Genomic DNA, 20,022 nt, shown 5'->3' with positions numbered 1-20,022 from the left:
ATATATAAAACTTGAATTTTTGGAAACTTTTAACAGTGCTCTCAACTTTGGAAAAAATTATCTCAATTTACTGTGTTGAGTTGGCATTGTACAGAAATGGACAGCCATATTTGTCTAGAAATGTTAATTTTTTTATTTTTTATTTTTTTCCATGTGTACAGGGGTAATGCATTGTACTAAATAGGTAAGGTCATATCTAGGTGGGTTTGATTACAGAAACTAATAAAGTATTCTCTAAATAATGAAAAAAAAGAATAAGACTATAAGAGCAAGAAGCAATTTAAATATGTTAAGGGACCATTTTCATCTTCAGAATTAAGGATTATTTTAATTTTACATCGCCTTTTCTCTTTTACTTTCCTTTTTAGTTTTATTTTAGGATTCCCTATTTTTTAATGTTCATACAGTGATTTCTTTAACTGAAATACCAAATAGTTTCTCTGGTGTGAAAAACTATAATAGTACACAGGATCCTAATGAGATAATTAATAATGTGAAATAGGAAGTAAAGGGCTAAAGGTGGAGGGAAAGTGGGAAGGGTGGGGGAAAGGTAATAAGGGAGAGGAAAAAATATGAGAAATTGAAAAAATGGAAATAAAGTGTTTGTAAATGGGGAGGGGAGGAGGGGGTGAAGGGAGGGCAGGGACAAGGGGAAAAATGAGAATCAAGACCTATCATGTAAAGGTACAGAATCCCAATAATGAATGTAATTGTACTGTATACCTAGATTGCACAAATAAACTCAATAAAAAGAAAAAAAATAAAATCAACCAGCATTGTTTCAATATATATCAAGCCATTTTAGAAATGGAATACTGAGCTCAGTCCTTAGACAGAGGCAGTCATCAAATAATCCCTAACAGAAGTGTACCGCACAAATGCTAATCATCCCTTTAAGAACCACCCCAGCCATGCTGAGGTGTGTCCGGCTAAAAACAAAGTTCATAAACAGAACCAAACACTTTCCCTACTCCATGTGTCTGCCTGCTGCCAAATCCCACATCTCTTAAGTAAATTAACAATGTCTATTATTGTGACAGAAGACAGGACTGACAAAATTTGTCCCCAAACTTTTCTGACCTTCCAGTTCCTCTTCCTTCACTAACATCCTCCTCAATTTTTTTGGATAGCTCTGATAGTTTCTGAGGGCAGAGCAAGTTGTTTATTTCTCTTTGGCACTAGCTGCTGTTATTGTTTCTGTTTCCATGACCTCTTTCTCCTCCTGCTGCTTCACTTACCACAGGCTGCTCTTAAAAAGCAAAGGCGCTTATTGTTGGCCAGCAGGGAGGGGAATTTGTAAAGAGTTGGGCAAAGTCAAAAAGGTAGCCCAGATTTACAGTGCCGAGGAACACCGGGGTTCATGGCCATTTCACGTCATCACTCAGATGTGGACCATACCTGATGTGGGAATGTGTGCAGAAAGGTTAACTGAGTGGAAATATGTATCATGAACTAGAACTCATATGCCTAGCGTTTCTAAAACCAAAGTTCAGATTTTGTTACAGAAGCAGCCCTGGTGGTGGACACCATAATCCCAGCACTCAGGATGCTGCAGGATTACCATAAATTAGAGGACAGCTGGCCTACCCCACCAGACCCTGTCTCAAAAAACAAAAATTCACAACTTGAGCTCAAGGCCAAGTAAATACATTTGTTTCCAGTCCTTAAATTACAAACCATTCATTTCCAATTAAGGTTAAGTGTGGTATTTTCTCCAGAATGGAAATCCAATAAACTCCCCAAGAGGAAAAAAGGTTTTCAATATAAACAGGGTTGTGTCTGTCATATTCCTTCAAAGCTTTGATGCTTATCACAATTTACTTTCAACTCCTTGTGATTTTAGAAAGACAACTTGGGGAAAGTATGTGGACTGTAGACTTCCAGAGCCTGAAGTGGAGTTAAGAGGTCCAGTCCCCCTCAGCTTGGGGAGGAGGCAGTGAGGTGACATGATCTGACCAAAAGTGGTTCCTTAAACTCCCAGGTGAGGAGCAGCTGGGGTGAAAATGACTCCCTAGATTAACACCCACAGGTCCCCCTCCAGTCTAGAATGCTGGTTCTGTAACTCCAGTGAGCCGCAAGAGCTATCTGGTTGTTTTGGCCTTTCTCCATGTGGTCCTGGTGGGGCTTAAAATCAGTGCCCACAAAAGGGTCAGCCAGTTCTAGGTCACCCTGTTTTGGACCCGACCTCCCTGGGGACAGACTGGTCATGTTGTGAGTGGGCACAAGACCCAAACAAAGCCAGTCTGAGGAACTTTTGTGAGCAGCGCATGGATAGAGCTCTCTCCCCTCTGCCTATCACAAGGAGTGGAGAAGCAGGGTACCTTTTCCACCACGCAAAGAGAACTAGTCTGAAAAGACACCAATACATAAAGCTCAGTTACCCATTATGATCATGTTGCACTAGTGGCAAGTACCAGGTCTAATGTTAGAAACTAGGGGCTGGGGATTTAGCTCAGTGGTTCCGCCACCTGCTTTGTAAGCACAAGGGCCTGAGTTCGATACCCGGTACCAAGAAATAAACAGATAGATAGATAGATAAGCAAGCAAACAAGCAAGGGCCTGAGTTCGATACCCGGTACCAATCAATCAATCATAAAGTTAGAAACTAAAATTCTGATTTGTGTTACAGAAGCAGCTATCCTTACTCTGGGGGAAATACAGTTTATGCATGTTTGGCTGAGACCTGGGATTGAATCCAGACGCCATCACTTACCAGCAGTGCTCACAAGCTGAGATAGTAACTGAGCTTCCCTAGACTGCTGTGAGGACTTAACACCCAAAGGCCCTGCTCAGGTACACACAAGACCCCTTCCATCAGTGCGCCCAAGCTGAACCCACCAGGAGGGAACCTTCACTTGTGACAGATGCAGCCCTGAGTGGTACACACCTGTCATCCCAGCACTGGGGTGGTGAAGGCAGGAGGATCACAATTCTGACGACAATCTGGGCAGCTCAGTGATACCCTGTCTCTAAATAAAAAGGGCTGGGAATGGGGCTCAGTGCTCTGTGTTCAGCCTCAGTGTCACAAACTAACAAAAAGCTGACTTGTTCTCTCCCTAAAATTCTTCAGAGAAACAGGTACCAAAGGTGGTCTGTGACCTGGAGACATATTCAGCAGGAATGAAACTATTTTCAGAGCACTATTAGGGAACAGTCGTTTTTCCTATTACTGAAACCTGTTTTTCAACTCCACTATACGCTCAGGTCAGTCCTCCTAGAGAGGGTAGATCCTTTATTGGACAAATGCAAGATGAAATAACTTTATCATTAACCAGATCATCATACTGACCATCCCTACGACTGTGATTCAGGCTCCCTTAAATGAGATATTCACTCACCTCTTAATTTTCTGAAGGTTGAGAAGAGAGTGGTGAACCTATGGCAGGTATGTGGCAGCATGGTATCACTGAAAGATCTAAAATGTTTGCCATCACTGATCTAGGACTTTCCTTTTCTAGTCCAATTTGAACCTGTTGTTCCTCAGACAAGAGTTCCTACTGATTTTCATGACTTCTTGGAACCATATTATCTGGACATGAAATTTCTACTAAACTCCACCAAACACTTTGTAAATGTTTCCTTACGTACAGAAACTGAGAGAAAAACACTAGAATGCCACTTTCCAGAACCAGGAAACAGCCTTTCAGAGATAATGGCAGAGACATGGATTTTCAGTTGTTTCATTAACTCTGCATTTAAGAACTAAAAATCCTAAAGTCTGAGTATCTTTTTTGAAATAAGAAGTTTCTCTATTTCACAGGAGTCCTGAAGCCCCCTCCTCACTGATACACAGAAGGTTTTAGAAAAGTAGAAAAATTGGGAAACTATAAGGTACCAGCAATAAAAACACAGACGGGCCTACAACAGGCTTCTTGGTGTAGGGAATGGAATGTCAGCCTAAACCAAACTCACATTCAACAGGGCCTGCAACTGCACTGAAGTGTTTTAGGCATTACTGAGTGATGATGTTCATACAGTCATTCTGGGTGTGTTTCAGATGTAACTGCATTAATGCTGTTTGCCAAATAAACACTATGACAGATCTCTGGAAACAAATGTGAAATCCAGAATGCAAAACACATGTACCAGTTAATCCAATACATTCTCACTCGTTTGACTTTATTAACTTTGTCAAGGTCCACTTCAACCATCCTGAAAGCCACACATCCCACACCTCCTGGGGGGAACAAGGCAAACAGCTGGCAAGTAAAGCACGGCACACTTGTCCAACGAGGAGGAATCCATGCACACTATGTCACATGGGTAGCAGACAGTCATGGTTACCAGAACAATGAGCAGGACAGGTGCTATGGAAGTATAGGTAAAACAAGCATACCGGAAAAAAGTAGAAAAAATAAAGCTAAATGGTTACTTGTGCTCTGTAATGCACACATGTTGGAAGACTTGGGGCATGTATTATAAAATCAAAGAGCTGCTAAGCCTGCGCATAGAAAGCCCACTTCTTATTTACTGACTAATACAAAGATGCTGGCACTTTCAGGTTGGGAGAGAAATCCCTGAAGATTGCTTGGAAGCTCTCTGGAGGTGCTGCTACCACAGCAGTGAGACAGAACAGAGGGCAGCACATGTGTACATATACCCACCTACATGTGCACACGCTATTTGCTGAAACTTCCCAACACTTCCAAATACAGTCTCCACCAAAGCAGAGGGATCAACACATAGCCTTGCCAAATCTGGTCAGGAGACAAGCGCTGGTCAGTGTTAGACCAGTCACTGTCATTCCTCCTTTTATCTTTCAGGCAGCTGTTAGGTAACCAAGGTGCCAGTGTTTGCCAAGGATTCATGGCATCTTCTGTACCACTGAAATGAGCAATGGACCCATCAGCTCTATACGCCACCCTGTGTAATGATTCCTAAGCAGGGTCTAACATACACACATCCATCAGAACCCAGTGCGGCATAAAGCAGGAGACAAGGTACAATATAGAAAGTAGCACCCTAGAAATCTGGGCTGATACCTGGCCCCACTCACCAGTCTCCTTCATATCCCTTCCCTCATTTTAGTTTTTTTTTTTTGTACCAGGGATTGAACTTGGATCCTTGTGCTTGGCAAGGCAGGTACCAGAACCACTGAGCTAAATCTCCAGCCCTCATTTTAGTATTGATTAGGTTAAAAAATAAAAATAAAAGCACAAAACATATAAAGAAAACTGAAAAGATTTGGGACCCAGAATGGTCATTATACATGAAGTAATGTCATAGTTAGAAAATAGAGCTGCAACTTTTTAAAACCAAGTAACTATCACTTGTATAACTCCTGAGATTTTTACGTGAAGGCAGAAGGACTCAGAGGTTCCTGAACTGTGGAGATGGAGATATAATTTCACCTCGAGCTGAAAATATTAAAAAAGGAATCATTTGCAAAACCAAGTTGAAATTTATTTTTTTCATAAAGAAAACTCAAAAATTGTCTTATTTTCCCTCAGCAAAACAAACTACTCCTTCCATAATCTATACTTCATACTCTGGACATAGACACAACGGTGGGTTCAGCTCGTCTTACTTTCACTCAGGGTTAAGCCCCACAAGATTACAAGGCCCAGAAAGAGGCAGCTCCACGGGGGCCACAACACAATCACAACGCCGCGCTGGAGAGACACAGAAGTGACTCAGACAGTGGTGCGTTTTTTTGCATTTACACTCCTGAAATCTGTGGAGCTGGCCAGAGCTCCACTGCTGCTACCTCGTCTTGTTCCTTACCTTTTGGGAACTCACATTCCTGTAAAATGATGCCACAAAATCAATCCGAATTATAAGGGAATCGAGGAAAAACAGCCACTGGAAAGCCAGCGGCTGACCCCGTGGAGCCCTGAAGGGACAGACACTGCTGTTCAGGAGGCAGGCCCAGAAGGTCGTGTGACCTTAGTTAGTGGGACCTAAGCTCACTACCAAACACACAGGAGACGCATTCCAATCCGGGCACCCCATTCCTGAGACTCCGACACACAGGGATGCCATCCAGACACTTCTCTTTTTTGTTACAAAACTATTTTGAGCTATAAAATCAAAGCTGGTTTTTGTTTGTTTGAAAGGGGAGTCTGTTCATCAAGCAGGGGATCCCAACAAAGGGAATTGAGAGATTCTCAAAAACTGTCTCACTCAGGCTCCAAGAAAGCCTCATGAACTACTCTTATGCCTTGAAATAACACATCTACCTACACAGTGGCACACTGTTGCTTTTTCAGTTTTCCAATCCCCTTAGCTAATACTGCATCAGTAATGAGAATTATTGGTACTTTATTCTCCTCTACATGCGACAAGGACCATTATTTTCTCCCTACTACACTACTATTATGACAAATTATAATAAACTCACAGAAAAATTGGCTGAAAATGTGCAACTTTGATTCAAGAAACTGACTGAAATAAAGTTTTCTTTCTAAACTTAAACCTCACAACTGTAGGGCATTTTACTGATAGTGTGTGTTTGTGTGGTACTAGGCAATGAATTTGGGCTGGTATGTGCTAGGCAAACAGTACCACTGAGCTGCATCCCCAGACCTTTTTTTTTTTTTTGAGACAGGGTCTCTCTAAATTGCCCAATATGCTCTTGAATTTGCAGTTCTCCTGCTTCAGCCTCCCAGGTAGCTGAAATTAACAGGTAATTTATAGAAAATATGTGAGCATATTTGACTATAAAAATAAAATATATATAAATAAAAATATAAGAAATTCAATCTTGAGCCCAAATATCTATTACAAACACTTTTTAATAAAGAGAAAAGCTCAGCATATCCTACAGATGAAAATACTGAGTCTTAGGCCAGGGATTTAGCTCAGTGGTGCCACCACCTACCTCACAAGCTCAAGGACCCAAGTTCGATCCCCAGTACCAAAAAAAAAAACAAAAAACTGAGTCTTTTCCTACAGATATTTAAAAGCTAACGATCACACTTGTCATTAATATTTGCTGAAACCTATGTAGCTACTTCCAGATGTAGTCATTTGTCCAGTTCCAAGGTAAAGCATCGGACACAAGAAACAGGGATTAAAATGCTTTGAGCAGTGGTGTTCTGCCCTGTGGTGGTGGGAATGAACACAGGGCCTAATGCACACCCAGCAGACTGAGCTACAATCCCAGATCAGTCACCACTGGAGGAAAAAAAAGACTGTATGCACACAGATAAGATTACACACTTTAATCTGATTGACATGGACAAAGTAGGGAAAACATAAAAGAAATTTAGTTTTAGCTCTGCTTTATGCATAACCAGATGCAATTAAAAATACACTGAGGTTTTAAAAACCACATTTGTCAGAATAGCATGAACCATTCTGTGTGTAATCCAGAGATATGCAATTTGCAGAATAAGAAAATCATAATGGGCAAGAAAAGATTAAAACAAAAGAAAGCACCAGGGTTTGGAGCAGTTCTAGGGTGGGCAGAAAGAATATAAATGCTCTTACTGGCTGCTATGGAAACATGCTGATGAGGATTGGTCCATGTATTACAATTCTCTCTTTAAACATACTTCTTTGGAAAAGCGGCAACATCAGCTGGGATACAGCTGTCCTTTTAGACACCCAGCTTATTGGCCTGGGTGAGAACAACTTTGAGAACGGGCATGAAAGCAGAGGTCTCACTGAAGTTGCTGGTGCTAACTATGTGGGTATGGATGGTCAAACCTTCTGAGTAGTTTCGCGTTTCGATGCTTCTTGCAATGTTGTGTAAACCACTGATGATTGTTGGTGAAAGCTGAAATAAAGGTGCAACAAAGAGAACAATTAAGGGAGAACTTCCCATGAGACCTTTTATATACATTAAATCCAGATATTTAAATCGTTTGAAATAAACATTGAAAAAATGTATAAACAATTGAGTGTTTCTAGAAATAAGTTTTAGACCAAGCAGTAAGTTTCAAAGTAGAACAATGACAAAATGATTTATGTAACGAAGTTATTTATTATGCACATCTATAAATAAGGTATTTTCTCATAGAAAAGCAGCCAGATTTCCTCCAAGCTGAAATGCTAATATTTCTCTCAACATTTTAATTTTTCAATTATTTTAGACAGAGCCTCATTCCTTTAAAATTTTTTTCCTAAGTATATGAAGGAGATTAAAAAATTTTAAATCATGATATCTTAAGGTAAGGACTCAATTTGTTTAAAATCACATCTACAACAGGGTCCCGAATTTTTGGTCTACCTCTGTTAGTAGGGCAACAAGCTTGTCAGATACTTGATTTGCCAGTTCTTAAGTCTTTATAATCCTGTCATCTTTTTGAGAAGGGATCCCGCTACATTGCAAGGCTGGTATCAGACTCCTGGGCTCACGCAATCCTCCAAGCTCAGCCTCTCAAGTTACCAGGACCACAGGTGCATGCCACAATGCCCAGTCTTGTCATCGCTTACAAACATAAAGCTTGCATTTTCTTTCATGTCATCACTGGGCATACAAGTCCATACTTTAGAGAGACACTACTCTGGATCAGTCCATGGATCACACCCCTCAACTGTTTTATCAACTTTCTGTGGCTTGGGTCTCATGAGAGAAATAAGATATTTTTATCTGATAAGATTGGGTGTGGAGAATGAGCTGAAAGAATGCTAACATACAAAAATACATAAAAATGCTAGTTCTTTGAAACCCATCATCAGGGTTTCATTAATAAAACAAAACAATTCTAGAAAGGAATGGAGGGGTGGGGCAAGGGAACAACTAGTGCCCAACACCTAGCTGTGGGCTCTCTTCATACAGCATATCACTCTGCTCATCTGGCAGCATCTGGCTTTGCCTTTGTGGAAGAGCTGCTTCAGTAGAAGAGAATCCTAAGTCTCACAATGTGAGAAAGATTAGATTTCTTCCCTAGGTAACAAAGTACCTGACTAGATTTCTCAATACAGGAGTCATAATATGGACAACAAAAGGTCAGTTATCATAGGGCTAATATAAGAGAGTTTTGTTTTCTAGTCTTTGTTATATGAAAAGGATTAAAATCTCTCTTTCTTGTGCACTATTTTCTCATCCCCCATGAATAAAATTGGAAACTCAGATGAGCAGTCAGAGGAAAGCCCATTCTGTAACTGTTACAATTTTGCCACCAAAATGACAGAATAAGAGTGCTAAGGAGATGCTTACTTTACCAGCAACTAGGAATGAGTGGATACCATAAATCCTTCTTTTCCCCCCAAACTTACTGTCTGTTCTCTAAGTTTATCATACAGAAACTCCAAGCGTTTGCTGGCATCATCTAGCTTTCTCTTGGTTTGCTGCAGGGAAGGAAAAAATAGATGTTATATTGGAACATTTTATTCACAGAACTTATCCTATTTCACCTCACTAAACCTTACACTCAAGACACTGAACAGCTTCTTTTTATCAAAGAAATGGAGACAACTAGGACTGAGAAATGCTTAGAATGAGCATCAGTAATCTCTCAGGGCAGGGCGGTAGGGCACGGAGAAGACGGAATTTCCTTCCAGCACGCAGAACAGGGTACTGACTGGACTTCTTGTGGCCAGGTGCATGTGAAATTTCTTCACAAGGTGTGTTTGAAACTGTGCTACAGTCACAGGACTCTGGAGGCATCCATGGGTCAATGTCCTCCAGAACAGACCAGTAACAAAGGATTATGGGTTAGAGGAGGCAAATGGGGGGAACTGTGGAAACTTGTTTAACTGTTCAAAAATAGTACTTGTACACTTGGTCTCACTTGGTATGCTCAATCCTGCCTCTTTTTGTGCTTTTATAGCACCGAGCAAGGAAAAGACAACTATATTCTAGCAACTTAAAATTACTGAAGGAAATGGGAATTTTTTGCTTTCCTATCCCACTACTGTAAATATAGTGAAACTATTTTATAACTAAAAATATCACTTTACAAAGTACAATGTGATTAATAATCTCCATTACAAAATAGTAATGCTGCTTTTTAATATTTATTGAATATCGATGACAGGTCTACCAGGTGGGAAAAGACACTGAAGACAGTACACTGTATGTCAGATGGTGTAAGTGCCATGAAGACACATTAACGGGGCTAGGGGCCAGCAGCACTGAGAGGAGAAGGAAGGCCTGATGGCTAATGGACATTGGAGTAGCAGCCTCCACATGTGGGAGTGAGCAAAGGCAGACCTGAGGGAAGGTCTCTGGGCAGAAGGAGCAGGAATACAGAGCCCTTGACGTTGCCATGCTCTGGGGGAGTAGAGGAATGAATGCCTGTGGGTCTGGAGAAGACAGAGAAGCTACCAAACATATCACATGCTAGGTTGTGCCACAAAATCACTTTGTGCTATCTGAACACAATTATAATTAAAATAAGAGTATCTAATGCTATGAAAATTATTCCAACTACTGATTAACATGAACTTTTACATAAGGGAATCCCTATAGCTCAGCTCCAAATGGAAGCCTTACCCCAGGGTCAGGGGACAGCGGGGCAGATTAGTGGAACTTCTCTCCCAGACTATTACAGGAAGCGCTTGTCATCTATAGCTCCAGTCTGCTCTGGGGTCCTGGGTACCCACCCAGAAGGGAGATGAGATGATGACCCAGAGGAGGTACAACTCAAATTGATGGTACTGGGCCATGCATTGTGTCCTCTGAACCTCCCTATAGTACCTCGTACCAGAGGGATAATTGGAGTTTTGCCACATTCTCATTAGGGTGCCTCCATTCCCAAATGACTATAACCAATCCACTTAGGGGACAGTGCGTATCTGTTTATCACTTCATCTGCTCTCCTGTTTCCAGCCTTCTCACCCATCCCAGAAGGTCAGCACTAAGGTTTCTGTCAAACCCTTGCTCTCTTGACACTTTCAGTAAAAGGAAATGCTTTCTCCAATGCTAGCAGAAGGCTGCATATATTAATATTCAATGGCAGACAAAACAGCAAATCCCAGAAGCTGTCTTTTCCAAGTAGACAAGTGGCCAATGACTTAAAAATAAATATATTTGGTATTTGTTGGAAAAAAAATGAAGTTTCATTTAAAACAAGATTGGTTTTGTGGACTTTTTGTCATTGCCAATACAAATAAAAATCAGATGCTTTAACTATGAATAAGACTCTAGTTAGTATTAAACTATCTTTAAGATTTTTACAAAGTTAAAGATGATCTATCTAGCTTCAAAAGCTTCAACTGTAAATTCGGAAAGAACCCCCAAACTGGAGTTTCCTGCAGACTACTGTTATATTTTATTCATGTGCCAAACAGGAGGCCTATAGCAATCTGGAGCCAGACTGTCTGAGCTGAAATGCTGGCTCTGACCTCAGGTAAGAAGACTTAACTGTTTTTTTGCCTTAAATTCCTCATCTGTAAAATAAAGAGGACAAACCTACCTATCTTGGGAGTTACTATTAAGTATGTTTAAACATAAGAAACAAAGTATATGTTTCTTTGTAGTTAAGTGCTAGCACTGTTTTGTACAGTTTTTCAATAATCATATCTTGTAGGACTTCAAGCAATAATCATAGATGAGCTCCATAAACAATTATTTTGATTAAGCAAAATATGAGGAAAATACATACAGGATCTGTGGCTGAAGAGAGGCAGCGCTGGATAAGATCCTCAAATGTGGTCTTCAGAATGAGATGCTCATCTGGAATAGGTTTCTTGGTAATTTTTTCTGTTGGCAAAGACTGCACATGCTGCAAGAAATAATAACAAATGATCAGAAGGTATCTTACACACAAAGTTCTGAATCTATGCAATGAAGAGAAACCAGCAACCTTGTACAGACCTATTCAAAATCATATGACAATTTTACATGTAAAATAATCCAGGTAAAGTAAAGCTGAAAACCAAATGATCAGGAAAAGGTAAAGCCCCACAGGTTGGATTTTTCTAAATAAGAGTGGACAAGAAGTAACTGATCTATTAGGGGATGTATACTGGCCATTACTAAATGCAACTGTGGGAAGTAAGCCAGCAAGAAACAGAAGCAAGGCCCTGGAGAACACAGTTGGCTGTTTAGAGTGGCTGCTTGCTGCTTGTTCGCTTATTTCTGTTTATCCTGGCATTCTATGTTTTATTCTTAGAGGCTGTTAACTAGGCTATTATGTAAACTGAAAGATTAAGCCAAAGTTTCAGAGTAGAAAAAATGTTGCTGAATTATATACAGATGGAACAACAAAAAGAAACATTTAAGTTTTCTAAAGTTCTACTTATTATTCTTTCACTCATTCAAAAAATGGCTGGCTGGGAGCTGGGGATTTAGCTCAGTGGTCCTGCCGCCTGCCTCACAAGAGCAAGGATCAGAATTTAATCCCTGGTACCAAAACAAATAAACAAACAAACAAACAAAAAATAGCTGGCTGGGAGTGGTGGCACATGCCTATAATTGAGGCAGGGAGGGTTGAATATTTGAGGCCAGCCTGGGTAACTTAGCAAGATCGTCTCAAAATTTAAAAAGTACTAAACAGTTAGATGGGAAAGGAAAAGCATTCCATACAGAAGGCTCATGATGTAAGGGGACAAAAAGAAGCCCAATGTCATTAGAGCAGAGAAAGAAAAACGAGTAGGAGCTGAGGCAGTCATAAATAGTTTGGTCTTTATCCCAAGAATAATGGAAAGCTGTGATATTCTAAGCAAAGAAGAGACAAGACCAAATTAGCTATCAATCAAGGCACATGATGGCAGAATCATCAGGAGGCTCCTGCATTAGTGAAATTGAACAAAAGTAGCACAGACCAGAACAGAAATACAGAGAAGGGATTCAAGAAATACTTTAGTATCAACAAGGTCTGAAGGATTTTTTTATATGGGTTCAACTTTGTGACTTGCCATGATCATAATGAGTAGAGAAATTGTCCTGGGTCACATATAAAGTATATAATACAGTTAATACACATAAGTAACAAATTTTCCTTTATTTTTTAATATTTGTATTATAACTTTAAAAAAAAAAAAAAAAGAAGATAAGCAGCCTGTAGGTTGGACACACCTTTACCAGTTAAAGAGAAGAGAGTATAAAAATGATTCCACAGTTTTTTCTGGATTCCACAAAAAAGATGATAGCGTCATTTACCAAGAAAGACTGGGTGTGGGAGAAAGAGTCTGAGGAGAGTTTTGCACACCACGAGGCTGAGCAGCCTCTGAGATCCCCAGGAGGCAGGCAGCAGGTGGTGAGCACCAAGTGTTTCCTCCTTTTAGTGCTAACTGGCTCTAGACTAGATGAGGACAGGCTCAGAGCCCAGGTCCAAAACCCAGTGATGGCTGGGGAGTGTCTTCATATAACAAAAGCTTATAAACCATAAAAAACAAAGGGAGGACAGGGACAAGGGGAAAAAATGAGAATCAAGACCTATTATGTAAAGGTACAGGATCCCAATGATGAATGTAACTGTATTGTATACCTAGATTGTACCAACAAACTCAATAAAAAGGGAAAAGAAAGAAAGAAAAAAACCAAAAGTTTTTATAATTTATGCTTTTGTGAAAAGATGCAAGTCTTCTCACCTTAACATATTTGTTTTTATAATATATTAAAAATCTTAGGCATAACTATGTTTTAACAGTAAATCATACTATGGTGATAAGATATATAAGATATATAGATATGTAGATATATAGATATAAATAAGCTTTACTAATTTAACACAAAACAAGTCAAAGAACTAAGTGTAGTAGTGCACGCCTCCAATCCCTGCACTTGGGAGGCAAAGGCAGGACGATCACCTCAATTTGAGGCCATCCTGGGCCACATAGTTTAAGGCCAGCCTAAACTACTTAGTGAGACCCTGACTCAGAAAGCTAAATAAAATAAGTCAAAGACACAATATAAAGTTAGTTGTTTTACTTGTGCAGAAATTTCATATTCTCTCTCTCTCTTTTTTTTTTTTTTGGTGCTCAGGACTGAACGCAGTGCCTCGCGCTTGCTTGGTAAGTGCTCTACCACTGAGCTACATCTAAGCCTTTTTTGAACTTTTATTTTGAGACAGGGTCTCACTAAGTTGTCCATGCTCCTTCCAATGCTTGTAACACTCCTGTATCAGCCTCCTGAGCAGATGGGAGTAGAGGCACGCACCACAGCTCCTGGCAGAATTTATTTCATATTCTTGATGTTGAACTTTGATCCACGTACTTCACTTTCTAGGAACAGATAAACAAAAAATATTTTTTGGTACTGGGGACTGAACCCAGGGCCTTGTACACACAGCACTCTACCACTGAGTAAATGTAAGCTCAGATGTTTTCTCTTTACTTTGAGACAGGGTTCTCTAAACTGCCTTGGTTGGCATTAAGCTTCTGATCTTCCTGTCTTAGCCTCGCAAGTATCTGGGATACAAGCATGCAGCACCACACCTGGAAAAATATCTTCATAGATCTAAGCCAATTATTTGAAAATGTCAATTCTTTAACATCTAAGACTTTTTTGTCAACTAGCTGTTTATGTGAAATGCAAGCGAAAATGTTTATCTCCATCTAAAGATAAGGCTGTTATTAGCTTTTATACCTATATCAAATATAACTGATTACATCTTTAATAGTCTAAAGAGAAAAACCTTTGAAAACAGCATTTGCTTAGCAACCTCAGAAAGTGTTTCAACCAATCTTAAAATTGTGACTGACTAAATCAAGTAAAATACTGCATTTGCCAAGGAATAATAAACATTCACTCTCAAATATGTAACTCTCTTCCAGAGTTTGTATATGGTCATGTAATTACAAAATAATATGTATGTACAATCTTTAAAAAGGGGGTTACCACTTTTAGTTTAGGTTGTCTACATTGAAACCAAATTCAGATATTCATTAATAATGGTATAATCATAAAAGTTAACACATTAAAGCAAATGCACTGTCTTCCCATTCCATGTTACCTGGATAGTATTTCCAATCGGAGCCCCTGGGGCACCCTCAATGTTGGGCTTTGGGAAAGAGGTGGGCACGCTGGTCTGGCCAAGTGGCTGCTGCAGGCCGTGGAAAGGCTGGCCACCCAGGGGATGTGGCTGTGGATAGGGAGCTTGGTTTGACAGTGGCCCTGGAGCTGGAGGTTGCTGCTGTAGCATCTGTGACTGGGGGTCACTCAGCGGGTTCATAATTGGAGACGTGATGGGAACAGGAGGCATGAAGTTTTCAGGCATCTTTAAAAACGAGAAAAGAGAAGACACAGAACAAAACGAAAAAGAACATGGGAAGGTGTGGTGGTGCATGACTAGAATCCCAGCACTTGGGAGGCTGAGGCAGGAAGATTACCATGAGTTTGGGGCCAGCCTAGGATAGACAAGAGTTCAAGGACAGCCTAAACTACACATCAAGACTCTTGTCTCCAAAAACAAGAAAGACAGCAGTGGGCCACAAATTTAGCTTAATGGTACTGCCGCCTTGGCAAGGTCCTGAGTTTGATCCCTGGTACCAAAAAAAAAAAAAAAAAAAAAAAAAAAAAAAAAGAAAGACAGCAGCAACATTTCCTCAGATTTAAATAAGGGAGCTACACTATTTCATGATTTAAAAAAATTTTTAATAGTAGTTAAGATTCTTTTTTGCAAATGAAACTTTATGTAGAGTTCTACAGTGAAACATAAAAGTAAAGCTCAGTTGGCTAAAGAGTGTAAAGAACTCAAACCTGGACCTCTTCTCCCCTTGTTACTCCTGGTAAAAAAGGGCAGCTAAAACCATAGCATTTTTTTTGGTACTGGGAATTGAACTCAGGACCTTGCACTTGCCAGGAAACCATAGCATTTCTGAAAGAAGAGGACAACTCTGGAGAACTATATCTAGCAATATGGGAATCAAGATATGCTGGTGTTTAATGTTATTAGAATAGGGTTTTTTAGTTTTTTGGATGGGACTGGAGATTGAAAGCAAGGGCTGCACACTGAGATACAACCCAGTCCTTTATTTTTTATTGTGAGACAGAGAGTCGTACTTAGATGCCCAGGCTTGGCTCAAACTTGTGTTCCTGCTTCAGCTTCCCAAATGCTGGGATTACAGGTGTGCGCCACCATGCTCAGCTCATCATAATGTAACTTAATACCCTTTCCCTAGGTCACTAGGTAGATACTACATGGCAATTCTATGACACTAAACGTGGAGCTTAAGTTTATGACTATTACACTAAGCTGTATTTTGGGTTTCCCTGCTCATTTAATGTCTCCCAACTGTACATTATGGCTTCTCATTATTATATGCAGGGGAAAGGAGTCACTAGGAATAAAAAGTAGAAATGGTTTGCAAAAAAAGAATGAAAGGAAAATCTTATTTTGTGCACAAATAGCTTTCAACAATTACCAATATACAAAACAATGCTCAACTATAAGACTATTTCTTCATTATTTTATGTAATGGACAAAAATTCCAAGTGTGTGTGTGTATAAAGTCATAATTATTGCTGGAACCCAAAGACCAAAGCAACACCTTAAAAAAATTTGTAAGGCGTGAAATTTCATTTCCTGCTTTTTGAAAGAGGCCTGCTAGGTACTTACATCTTGTATTCTATTACATTTTTTTTGGTACTTGGGATTGAACTCAGGACCAGTGCCACTAAGCTAAATCCCTAGCCCCCAACATCTTTTCTGCCAAAAAGGCTTTAATTTATAGAGCAAAGTTTTGGAGCTACTGTTTTCTACTTTCTTTCTTGCATGGATTAGAAGACACAGGATGAAATACATTCTGAACCCATCAATCAGTAAGCTTTGCTTCTGAAAAGGATCAGTGAAATGTGGTCTGCTTGGGTGGCTCCGTGACCCCGTAAGACCTGAAGGCCACGGTTAGGCATCTTGCTCTAGTACCTTCTTCTTCTTGGGCACTCTGTTCAAAGCAGGGGGGTCATTCCAACCATTCTGAGAACCTGGAAAAGGTAACACAAGATATTTTCCTTTAGAATATTTAAAAGAAGAAACTGAGTGAACTCATCTAACACTTTCAATTTGGCCTTAACTGAATAACTGTCACATAGGTTTTACCAACTGAGTTGTGGGGTTCACTGAGTTGTGGAGAACCTTCGATCCTCAAACTCACACCTTTGATAGGCCTGGGATTAGTAGGCAAGGTATTTTGATATTACCTATATTTAAAGGGGAAAAGCTGCGCTAAACTGAAAAACCATGAAGTCTTTACATCTACACTAGAGCACAACCTATGTTTACTGTTTTTTCCTAAAGAAGAAAAAGTAAATCACCAGAGTCTGCTAAAAAAAAGTCATCTGATATGCCCAACATCCCAAAAAAGAACAAAGGTAGCAATTTCTTCCTTGCCAAAAGAGTAATTCAACTCAAATGAATCATCTACAAATACTCTAAATATAGTAGAAATACTATTTTAAAAAGCCCAACTACCTATATGACACTAGTAATTTTCATCATCTCTGTCTTAGGAACTACTTATAAAGTAGAAAAAGGCATTCAAATATTCTTTCAGACATTATATAGCATGGTTCCTCCCAAACATACAGAGAACTCTATTTTCTCAAAGTGAAAAATGGACACCAGTAGCAGAATTCATTAACTGTTTTAATACTAATACCTTCAAAGAAAAAAGAAATCAGGCATTCTGGAAATAGGATACTTTAAAAACTAAAATATAATAATTATGCATGTCTCTAAGTGTGAGTTTTGGTTACGTCTATAAGGAACCATAGTTGCTATAAAAAACCTTCAGTTTATATGTGTACACATAGATTAAAAAGATGTACACCACTTCTAATAAATTTTCTTTCAATATTTCACTTTTACTTAACTGATATGTTTGATACTAAGTCACAACAAATTGCGGAGCAACCAAAGTAACTGTGGTACATGAGTAATGTCAAAAAAACTTTTAAAACTGCAGATCTAACCATGTACTCATTTGCTTTGATTTTGAACAGAGAATTAATTTCTTACATGTTTACTAGGAGACAGAATGCCAAGTAAGGCTCAAAATGAAACACACAATACTAAATCATGTGCTGTTATCTGCTTAAAATTTCAACTGCCGGTTACATACAGGTTAATCATTTGAATCGCTCCCATCACCACCAATTTTAACTGTATTGAAAACAATCTTGGTATAGTTATGTTGATATAAAATAAACAGCTTTTATGATTTAAAGCTATTTGGCATGTAAATCCAATCAATTGTAAAATTTGACTCAATTAAGATGCCAAATGATAAAAGACACAGATCAGATTTAGGACATCAGCATCTTTGCAGATCACATGCATTATTGTTAATGTCCATTCATTAATTGTATTTAGTTGATTCAAAGATTTTCAAAGGTATATTTTACAGCCAATTCACCTTCAAACATAGGTGTCTGGTCTTGGACAGACAGATTTTCTGTAGACAAAATGTAGTAGTCATTTCCATAGTATTACTAAAGACATTCTTTGTTTTGGGGGGATTTTTTGTACCAGGGATCGAACTGAGGACCTTGTGCTTGTGTACTGAAGACATTCTTTACTCTATTTATTATAATTACTTCTCCCTCTACCAAACCTCCACGAAAAGCAAATTTCAAAAAGACAGAAAACTTACTTTTTTTTTTTTAAAGACAAGATCTTACTCCATAGCCCAGCCTGACCCTGAACTTGAAATTGTCCTGCCTCGGCCTCCTGAGTGATGGGATTTTTGCAGGTGTGTGCCACAGAGCCCAGCTACAAATTTCACTTCTTAAAACAAGTCGTATAAAATGTCTTCTATTCAATTAAGAAAGTAAGCTTTTGTGGGCCAGGGAATTAGTTCAGTGGTTCTGCCGCCAGCCTAGCAAGCACAAGGTCCAGAGTTCAATCCCAGGTACCCTCCTCCACAAAAAAGTAAGCTTTTCGTCAAAGTGAATTCATTTAGGTCAGATCAAATTAACTCTCAACTATTATCACCTTTTTCTGTTACTGTGCTATTTTGAGAGTAAATTCTATCCCTTTATTTAAAATAATGGTTATTTTCTCAATCATTTGCCTGTCTCCCTCTTTTTTTTTGGTACTAGAGATCAAACCTAGAGCTTTGCCTACGTGAGGCAAGTGGTCTGCCACTGAGCTACATCATCAGACTTAAAAATTTTTATTCTGAAACAGGATCTTGCTAAATTGCCCAGGCTGGCCTTGAATTGTGATCCTTCTGCCTCAGACTCTTGAGTAGCTGGGATTACAGGTGTACACATCATCATGCCAGGCTATTCTGATACTTGACAAATGATCTTCAGCAACACCACTGAGGACAGCACTTCCCAACATATTATACCACATAACCGAAAGGTTATTCAAAGCTATGATCCACATCAGGTGAGAAGAACTCCAGCTACTTAAATTTGGATTCTAATTCATTAGGTAAAATGGCAGGGCTTGAGGTCCAGTCTCTCTAGCCACCTGCCCTGGGACATGGACGCTGCTGGTATCACAGCAGTAGGGATTTAAAGAGAAACAGGGAAGGTCTACATGGTTCTGCAGACTCCAGCACTGTGTTTGATAAACACCTACATGGTGACACCACTGGCACAGTGTGCTATTCGTTGCTGCAGGTTTGGAAGGTGCTAGTGGTCAGCATTCTGAAGCAAATGTAATTTCTGGGGTGGGTCAAACCATGAATATGAATATAAATAACAGGCCCAGAGAATGTGTAACCATCCATATGATCCTGTGAGGGGCACATGAATTTGGAGACCACTTAGTGCAAGCCTCCCAGATCACTGTTTCTTTTGCTAGAACTAGTGTTCCGACCAATGGAGAAGAGGTAAACAGGCCAGAACACAGCGACTCCAAACAAACCCGAGGGTTCAAGTCAGGACCAATCTCAAATTAAAAGCACACAGAACTTACAATTCGATCATCTTCACGTGGTGAGGTAGGAACCTCCAAGAGAATGCACCAATTAAAACAGTGAATTCAACTCAGTTTGCACTCAAGAAACTGAAGCTGACAGTGGCTGTGCACACCTTTAATGCCAGCACTCTTGGAGGCTGAGGCAGGAGCACAAGTTTGAGCCCAGTCAGGGTGATTTAGTGAGATCCTACTTTAAAATTAAAAATAGGGCCTAGGATTTAGCTCAGTGGTTCTGCCACCTGCCTTGCAAGCTCAAGAACACGAGTTTGATGCCCGGTACAAAAAAAAAAAAAAAAAAAAAAAAACAAAAAAAAAA

The 20,022-nt window shown here is 39.6% G+C and overlaps 1 protein-coding gene across 13 annotated transcripts in view; it reads right to left on the bottom strand.

Annotated features, from left to right (window-relative positions):
* Nucleotides 1-7,339: 7,339 nt before the first annotated feature.
* Nucleotides 7,340-20,022, bottom strand: part of Sec31a (SEC31 homolog A, COPII coat complex component) — a 72,337-nt gene continuing 59,654 nt past the window's right edge. For 7 of the 13 annotated variants that reach the window (XM_010628848.2, XM_010628881.2, XM_010628876.2 and 4 more), the window contains 6 exons: nt 18,190-18,228; nt 16,701-16,759; nt 14,790-15,053; nt 11,496-11,615; nt 9,166-9,237; nt 7,340-7,720 (listed from right to left, as the gene is read on the bottom strand). In XM_010628848.2, coding sequence (XP_010627150.1) covers nt 7,541-7,720; nt 9,166-9,237; nt 11,496-11,615; nt 14,790-15,053; nt 16,701-16,759; nt 18,190-18,228 — 734 coding nt within the window. In that variant the 3' untranslated portion in view covers nt 7,340-7,540. The remainder of the gene's footprint in view (nt 7,721-9,165; nt 9,238-11,495; nt 11,616-14,789; nt 15,054-16,700; nt 16,760-18,189; nt 18,229-20,022) is intronic. The other 6 variants (XM_010628866.2, XM_010628914.2, XM_010628892.2 and 3 more) reach the window with 1 other exon arrangement.

This window comes from Fukomys damarensis, unplaced genomic scaffold (assembly GCF_012274545.1).
Source record: "Fukomys damarensis isolate Sample0158 unplaced genomic scaffold, DMR_v1.0_HiC HiC_scaffold_32, whole genome shotgun sequence".
NCBI classification, from domain to species: Eukaryota; Metazoa; Chordata; class Mammalia; order Rodentia; family Bathyergidae; genus Fukomys; species Fukomys damarensis.
Note: the sequence above shows the minus strand (reverse complement) of the source record. Positions and strands in the feature narration are given on the sequence as shown.